Source organism: Cydia pomonella, chromosome 25 (genome assembly GCF_033807575.1).
Source record: "Cydia pomonella isolate Wapato2018A chromosome 25, ilCydPomo1, whole genome shotgun sequence".
Classification (NCBI taxonomy): domain Eukaryota; kingdom Metazoa; phylum Arthropoda; class Insecta; order Lepidoptera; family Tortricidae; genus Cydia; species Cydia pomonella.
The window spans coordinates 912,303-921,248 of NC_084727.1; the positions used below are offsets into that span (position 1 = coordinate 912,303).

General features: G+C 41.1%; 1 protein-coding gene and 1 long non-coding RNA gene across 2 annotated transcripts; one reads left to right on the plus strand and one right to left on the minus strand.

Annotated features, from left to right (window-relative positions):
* Positions 1 to 247: 247 nt before the first annotated feature.
* Positions 248 to 5,717, minus strand: LOC133531277 (zinc finger protein 62-like). Its single transcript, XM_061869408.1, has 3 exons — positions 5,663 to 5,717; positions 4,992 to 5,135; positions 248 to 3,498 (listed from the first exon to the last, which is right to left on the minus strand). Exons 1-3 carry the CDS (start codon positions 5,715 to 5,717, stop codon positions 2,276 to 2,278), a joined length of 1,422 nt encoding a protein of 473 aa, XP_061725392.1. The 3' UTR covers positions 248 to 2,275.
* A 572-nt stretch (positions 5,718 to 6,289) lies between these two features.
* LOC133531731 (uncharacterized) lies at positions 6,290 to 6,951 on the plus strand. Its single transcript, XR_009801583.1, has 2 exons — positions 6,290 to 6,417; positions 6,685 to 6,951. It is a non-coding gene; the product is annotated as an uncharacterized LOC133531731 (long non-coding RNA).
* The last annotated feature ends 1,995 nt before the right edge of the window (positions 6,952 to 8,946 follow it).

Here is an 8,946-nt window from a genome sequence, read left to right on the forward strand (position 1 = left end):
ATACTCGTATAATTACTTCTCTTTTATAACGATCTTTAACGTACGTAACGTGAAAAGGGGTCATTCATTTATTACATGACATAAAATTACAACTTTTTGAACTCACCCCTCCCTCCTTGTCAGGCTTTTACTTTTAACACGTACTGTCGTATTTGGCACAACCCCCCCCCCCCTCGCCCCTACAGTGACGTAATATGTGAATGACCCCAAAGGCCAGGTTTTGAAAGTGCCACTTGCATAGTTTGGTAGTTTAGCAACGAGTTTTTATTTTTCTAAACGACGACAGATATTAAGATAAATAAAGTCGAAGAAGAAAACGTGCCTCGAAATATCAAGAAAAATGTATGCTCGAATAGATGGCGACAGACCTTTGGCCTATAGGGAGCGTGCATGAACTGTAGGAGGCAGCACAGGAGCCGTCAGATTTTTGGCGCGAGGCGTAAATGTGATGTTTTTTGTTCCGATGTAGCCCACAAGGTGGCAGAACCTACTATGCACAAGAAAACACGTGATGTGTAAATGTGCATGTTTATGGTTCCGATTCAGGCCACAAGATGGCAGACCCTCCAACGCGCACGGTCCCTATACTCTAGTAGATGGCGACACCGTTTGATATTTAACACATATCAGTGAAAGAACATGGGTCAAGTAGCCATATGTCATTCTAATGGTTTTAGTATTGTGTCGAAAGATGGCAGTAAATTTACTAACAAAATTTACTTTGACAATACGCCTGCATAGTTAATTTTTCTACAAACATTGTTTGAGACATTCAAAATTCCCTTTAGAACTGACGAAATGATACAAGCTCTTTCAAAACTTGACGACCGGTTTGGCCTAGTGGGTAGTGACCCTGCCTACGAAGCTGATGGTCCCGGGTTCAAATCCTGGTAAGGGCATTTATTCGTGTGATGAGCATGGATATTTGTTCCTGAGTGGGTGTTTTCTATGTATTTAAGTATTTATAAATATTTATATATTATATATATCGTTGTTTAAGTACCCTCAACACAAGCCTTATTGAGCTTACTGTGGGACTTAGTCAATTTGTGTAATAATGTCCTATAATATTTATTTATTTATTTAAAACCTAGCTCTTACATACCACTTTTCCCCTATAACTAATAAAGGCACAATGTTTCTTCTTTTGTAGCGTTTACTTCATACATATATTTTCTAAATAACTTCTATCTTCTTATTAGGAAATAAGTATAATTAAAAAAGGCAAAATGATTATTCTAAATCACAGATGTTCCTTTTAGTCATTAAGACGAACAAACAAACATTATTGATCATATAAACGTTTCCTTTAACACAAGACCTCAAGACAATCCTCCTTCGTGTTTTTTTTATTATTACAAGCTTTTAAAAATTAGTACGGAATTTATTTTCGCTCCTAATTCTAATAAAATCAAAAGAACGGGCATAGACATGGCAAACATACAATAAATCGAGTAAAATCTTTTTTCATAATGTCAATATCCAGGCAGGAAAATGGCGGCTACTACGTATGGAGAAGCAGTCCATTATCCTCTTAAGACGGCGATATAGATTATGGAGTGAATACTTCGAAAAAAAAAAACCGTGTGACCGAAAGAGAAGTCAAGCTAGAGGATCGCATCTCGTTCGACATCTTACGGCAATAATACAATACAATATGTCAACATTACAATATGCCAATATTACAATATTTCAATATTACAATATGCCAATATTACAATATTGTAGCTAGTATTTTTTAAGCAGCTTGGGTACGTTGACAGATGTCATCACAATACAATATTGTGAGATTTTGCGTTTTAAGGTTATAAATTGTATGAAGATGACAGCTCTCACCGTATCCAAGCTGTTTAAAAAATACTGTAGTGCGAGCGAGACACCATTCTCTAGTTTAATCTATCTTTTATGATAAACCGTCTTGCTCGGTGATAAGGATACAATATACATTTTAATAAGCAAATAAAATACTGTACTATCCAGTCCTATGTACAGTGAGTGCAAAAGTGCATACCCATCTGGTTTGTATTTTTATGTAATGCTAATAGTGTAATTCAATTCTAATTTTAATTATTTTTACTGTTATTTAATATTAATTGCGTAATTTAATTTTGTTTTTATTTAATTGTATGTAACAATTTTATCGGCACTTGGCCTGTATTCAACGTTTTTACTATTACTACTATTAATGAATTTCGTTAATTAAGTGGATATGCACTTTTGCAGCTGTGTGTACAACCGTGATCATTAGTTTACAATAAGTTTAAAGTTCCACTTGTCAGACGTTTTCATGTGTGTTTTTTTCGTGAGTGAATAAATCAAGCCATTTTTTAAATTTCATTTTACATATTTCGCATGAATAAGGCATGTTTTTACCGTGAGCTCTTTTATGTTTTTGCAGAGAAACATTATCTGCGAAATTCTCTTGACATAATCCGCATGAATAACCCTTATGCGTTAGTTTATGACTATTAAATTCATCTGACGTCTTGAAATCTCTTCTACAGATCTCACAATAATATGTATTTTCATCTCCCGTATGCATTCTTTTTTTATGTCTCTTGAAATAATGAATTTCACAAAACAGCTTTTTACATATTACGCACGAGTAAGGAGTTTTGTTCAGTTGTTTATGCTTGTCCAAGTCACTCGATGTCTTAAATATTTTATTACACGTTACACACGTGTGTCCGTTTAAATGGATTAGATTATGTTTTTTCAACTCATATGAATTCGTATACCCCTTTTTACAGTTGTCGCACGAGTATGGTTTTTGAATGATATGAATTCGTTTATGAAACTTCAATCGATCTATGGTCCGAAACTCTTTATTGCATATTTCGCAAATGTATGGCATTACATCGAAATGTGTCATTTTATGTCGTTTACACCTATCCAAGGTAGAATATTTCTTGTTACATATATCGCACGAGTATAGTTTTAATCCTAAGTGCACGTTACGCTTATGCACTTTTAAATTGCTTGCTGACGCAAAAACCTTTCTGCAAACATCACAAAGAAACTGTGGCTTATCTGTAGAATGTACGAATTTATGTCGCTTATAATCATTTGCTTCTAAAAATGTCTTACCGCAAGTTTCACAGGAATGACGCTTTTTACCTGTGTGAATGTTTAAATGTCTTTTTAGGGAACCCAAACACGACAAAGCTTTATTGCAGATTTCGCAGCAACATGGCTTTTTTACTGGTCTGGTCATTCGTAAATTTTCGAGTGTATCTGATGAGTGATACCTCAAATGTTGGATTAGGGTGTGTCTATATTTGCATACTTTACCACAAGTGTCACATATGTAAGGATGATAGTTTTGCTGAAGGCTGGTGTTTGATTTTAGCGTCTTAGCTTCATGTTGATGTTTAGCGCTTGATACACTGGTGGTGTCGTGTGTTTTGGAACACGAGGCGCGTGTTGGTGTGAGGTTGAGACGCTCGAGGCGAACGTAGCAGTCCCTCAGTGCGGGGGCAACACCAGCAAAATCCCTGCCTGTAAACAGATAAACTGTGTTTTTATTTCCTAGATATTAAAACTGTGTTCAAATAACTAGTTAAACAAATTAGGGAAATCATCGAATTTAAACCGTCGTGAATCATTCTAACATTAAACTAATTATACGGTGTACACTCCCGAGTTTTTAGTCATTCGCGCGACACGTTTCGGAGAGCCTAGGTCTCCTTTCTCAACCACTAACAGTGCGAGCAGCTTAACGACGGCCGTGCTTCGCGTACTGCTCCGCGCCGCGTCGCACGCTGCGCGCGCGCCGAGAGAACCGGTTGGGGGAGGTCTTGCGCTGTCGTAGTAGGCGGGCATAATGGTGTGGTGTTTGGGTTTGGGTCTTCTAATTACCGGGGGCCCTTGCGGATACACTTCGACCCATAGGGATCTTTGGGTTTGGGTCACCTAAAGGTCTTAGCACATTGTTACAACTCAACAGCCACTCGACTCAAAATTAAATATTGAAATTAAAGCCTTATCTTGTATGTCCTATAGTACAATGTTTAAAATTTAGGTAACTGTCGGGTGGTCTACGCGTCGTCCACTAAGGTGAACCAAAAGTGAGTTGGTGTGGAATTGGTATAGTGTGCGAAGACCTTAACACTTGTAGCGACAAACAGCACGAACTCACTATGTCCACACTCACTGGCCTTCTGCTGAAGGATCACAGGCTTCCATGCTAGCGGCACAGCCCATGCGATGTGGAGCAGTACGCGAATCGCTGCCGTCGTGAATGCTCCTCGCACTTTAGTACGTGAGTGGAATCCGTAGAATTAATTTAATGTTAGGAAAACCATGCTGACATATTATATTAGCAGACTTCGGATTTCAGGGGCCAAATAATGATACAATATCTGGCCTTATTTGTATGTATAAGTGTACATTATGATGGGGTGTATCATAATGTACACTTAATGATATCTAATGTACCATATGTTCTTGTGAATAAACTTTCATTCATTCATTCAACATTTAATGAAAGGTAGGGAGACTATCGATAAACTCAATTATTTATTTATTTATTTAAACTTTATTGCACAAACGAAGAACAAATGTACAAATGGAGGACTTAATGCCAAAAGGCATTCTCTACCAGTCAACCATTGGGTCAAACAGAGACAGATAGATGACTGTAATCGAATATGAATATTTTTAATAAAAATAATCATCTTACTACGCACAAAGACCGACATCAGGGCAGTGCAGGCACTCCGGACCCAGCACGAGCTCTTCCTTAACTATGTGGTCGGCGTACAGCACTTCTGTAGGCCTCCATCATGACAATTAGATGACATATAATTATTTTATAAATCAACTTACAACGAGAAGTCAGGCCGATGTTGGGGAGGTGGGGGCTCTCCGCCCCAGCACGAGCTCTTCCTTTACTATATGATTGGTGTACAGCACTTCTGTAGTCTCCTCTATAAATGAGGCCTCCATCACGACGATTTGACGACATGCAATTACTTTATAAATCAACTTACTACGAGAAGTCAGGCCGACGTCAGGGCGGTGCGGGCGCTCTGGCCCCAGCACAAGCTCTTCCTTGACTATGTGGTCGGCGTACAGCAGTTCTGTAGCCTCCTCTATACGTGAGGCCTTTATCATCAGCTCCTCCTTAACACATACTGTGAAGGAATGAACAAAATTATGTTTTTATTTAACTTGGAATGTTTGTATGTACTCTCATGTTAAGGTCAAGTCTTACAAGATATATAAGACCCATTTCCCATTATCTATATTATGGTACCATCTAGCTGATCTGATGCCACATGAGGTGAGGTGAGGTAAGGTGTTGACACATGAGGTGGCTATAGGACCAACGCAGTAGGCTTGAGTCGGTCATGACCGAAGAACTAAAAGGAATGAAATCCCATCACGGACCGAAAGGAACTAGTTCATCTTAAGCGCTCTTAATCGGTCGCGGTCCTTTAGTTCAGTAGTCGGTACGTCGGTATCTAGTAACAAATCGGTCGGGAGCGAATGAGTCAATCAATCAATCAATCAATATCTTTATTGCTTACTGTTACATAGGAACATAGCTTAGGTACATAAATTGCTATACATATGGATCTATATATTTATACTTACTCCTATGGATGTGCAAGGTATAGCGAAAGCAAGCTACCTTCCGTACTAGTTTATACTGTATTACGGCAAGGTATCCTCCTCCCCTTCAGCCCGCGGTCCATGATGTCATAGTTGGACATCCCATGTGTTTGAGTGTATACAGTAAAGAAAGAAGAAATAAATTAAAGGCTTATTGCAAGGTATGACAAGGCTATGTTATAAACTTAAGTACTAATTTTATAGTCAAGGTCAAGAAAGTCGCTCGCTCACGCTCTCGCTCTGTTTATTTGCAAGCGAGAGCAAGACACATACCTAGTCATCCTCATTATTGCAAGTGAACTAAAGGAACTAAAAGAGCGAACTAGTTCCTTTGACCGATTGACCGAGATCGGAGCGCTCTTTTTAAAGACCGAGCGGGCACAACTCTACAACGCAACCTAACTTTAAACTGTATAATGTAACGTTGTACGTATACGTATAACGTACATGTTTTTAATTAAGTACAAGTTTTAATTATATTATCTTCCCAACTCTAAATAATATATTTTTTTCCTTAACGACTGTACTCGCGGCCGGTCCAGCGACTACGTCATGGAAAGTTCGAGATGCAGCGGGGCGAGCGCCTTGTCCTTCCGTTGACCGCCAGGGCAGCCAGTCCGCGCCACACCCGACAAGATACGCACGTACGGCCGCGCACACGGAGCAGTGTCGTCTCGCGCGCCGTACGATTTTTAAATTCGTAAATTTAATGTTTGTGAGCGCGGACAATTATAATTATTATTTATAAAATTAATCCGCGACGCTTTCGCGCATTATAGTTAATCCCACACCCACGTATTGGTAAGTGCAAAGTGTTGAATGTTTGAGTAGCTTAGTTTTAGCGTTAAGTAGCTCCGTTATTTAAATTCACTTATTTGTTCTTTCTTCTTCTATTTTTCTTTACTCTGTGCTTTCCCTTCGCTTTTGTGACTCCGCTCTGCTTGTGAACACAAACATGCTTTCTGCTCATGGTGCACCGGCTTACACATGGTCCCATCATCATCATCACAGGGTGTTCACAATAGCAGAGCGAGCAGGAACACATTTGTAAGACGTGGAAATTTACAGGGTGCGTCGTTATTTTTAAAAATAATCTCCGGTCGAAGAGACCCTCGAGCCTTCACCACCTCGACGGCAGGGCTGGAGCCCTAGTCGTTCGCCCGCCGTCGCCTCGGCTCCTCTTCTGCGCTGTCGTGACACCCACCAGCTGCGGACCTTTCGACCAGCCAGGGCAGTACCACTCCGGGTGCAAATTTAAGACCGGCCATTGAGTTCCCACGACCCTTTATTAAATTCTAGTTTTTTTATATATAATAAAGTACTTTTGTTAACGTAGCTGGTAGTTCTTTTTCTTATCTCTGCCAACTTTCCTAGAGGACATAATCCCTAGGGATTAACGTTACAATAAGAGAGTCCATCTCAACGAAAACTTTACATGTCAATGTTGGTAAGACTCAGGCTCTTCAACTATTAAAAAATGCCTAACACATGACAATATTTTGTGAAATAAGTGATTTATTTATTTATTTATTAAAGCTTTTTTTCCACTTAACAAGTTTGGCAATGTATTTCTAATTTACAACTATTTCTTCCATCTTTGTTATGTGGCCCCTCTGAGGGTAAAAGCCTTCTCCATTCCTTTCCACCTTCCTCTGTCCTTTGCCATATGCATCCAACATTTTCCTGCTGTGGTTATTATATCATCGGCGTCGGCATATACAGTATGCGACCTCACCAAGTCAGTTCTCCGGATCGTAGAACGCTGGTGCAGAGAATTTGACCTATCAGTTAACCCCACCAAAACAGAAATGGTAATGTTCACCAATAAAAGGGCGCTTGGCAACTTTACCAGACCAACACTTTTCCAAACCGAGCTGCAGCTGACCGATGAAGTTAAGTACTTAGGACTAACTCTCGACAGTAAACTCAATTGGAACAATCACATCAACAAACGTATAGACAAGGCGGGAGTTGTCTTTTGGCAGTGCAGAAGGATGATTGGTAAGAGGTGGGGACTGAACCCGAAAATCACCCTTTGGCTCTATAAGACGATAATCCGCCCCCTACTCTGTTACGGTGCCCTGGTTTGGTGGCCAAGAACAAACATAGGCAACGTACGAGACAAGCTACAAAGACTCCAAAGGCTCGCATGCGCGGCCACCACTGGCTGCACGAGGTCCACTCCAACTGCAGCCATGGAGGTCATTTTAAACCTTCCACCGCTGCACCTACACATACAGCAAGAGGCCAGTCTCTCAGCGGTAAGGTTGCGAACCCTTAATATATGGTCTAACAGCATAGGAGCTCTCCACACAACATGCCTGGAAAAGGTATATGACGAATTTCCAGTGCTTAGGTCGGGCACGGATCGGATTCACAAACAAGCTATCTTTGACAAAAGGTACAAAATACAGTTATATGAGGACGACAACCACGAAGGACTCAATCTCCGGGAGCTGAGAATCTTCACTGATGGGTCCAAAACAGACAGCGGGTCGGGCTCCGGAACCTTCTCAGAAGACCTGAACGTGTCAATCACCACACCGCTAGGAGCCCATAACTCGGTATTCCAAGCTGAGTGCATGGGCATCTTAAACGCGGCGGCTGCCATCATTGCAAGGAAGGTAGTAGGATCCTCCATCCGCATACTCTCCGACAGTAGAGCAGTCTTAATGGCTCTAAATAGCCATATAATTACATCCAAACTTATACACGAATGCCACGAACGACTAATGGAGGTATGTCATAATAATAATAAGATCACTTTACAATGGATCAAAGGACACAGTGGATCCCGGGGTAACGATGCTGCGGACGAGCTTGCCAGGCAAGGATCGGGTGCGGGGGCGATTGGTCCGGAACCGATTCTTCCGATACCGTTTAGCAAGGTACGCTCAATGCTGCTGGCACGTACAGGGAAACTACACACAGAACACTGGCTGAATCAGACTGGATGCAGACAGGCAAAAGAAGCCATGCCTGGCATCAACGGAAAGCTCACAAGGGCGCTCCTTCAACTAGGGAAGGTCCGACTGAGTATGGTAACCAGTGTCATAACAGGTCATGGACTATTTAACAAACATCTTTTCATAACAGGTGTCACAGACAGTCCCTTATGCCGAGGATGCATGGAGACAGAAGAAACAGCCTCTCACGTGGTGCTGGAATGCAGCGGAGTGGCCCCATACAGGGCAAAACATCTCGGATCCCCGAGAGACTTCCCTGAGGTCCTACTCAACATCAAAGGTTTGATAGGATTCCTCGAGGAGTTGGGCTGGCAAGAGTAGCCAACCCTCCACCCCCCCTTGTCACGCAAAATAGGCGCCAGTC

Coding starts and splice junctions, on each gene's coding strand:
- LOC133531277 (XM_061869408.1), bottom strand. CDS start 5,717: ATGTCCAACTATGACATCATGGACCGCGGGCTGAAGGGGAGGAGGATA. Junction 5,136..5,662: donor GGGGAGGAGGATACCTTGCC/GTAATACAGTAT, acceptor ATTCCTTCACAG/TATGTGTTAAGGAGGAGCTG. Junction 3,499..4,991: donor CGTCGGCCTGACTTCTCGTA/GTAAGTTGATTT, acceptor ATCTGTTTACAG/GCAGGGATTTTGCTGGTGTT.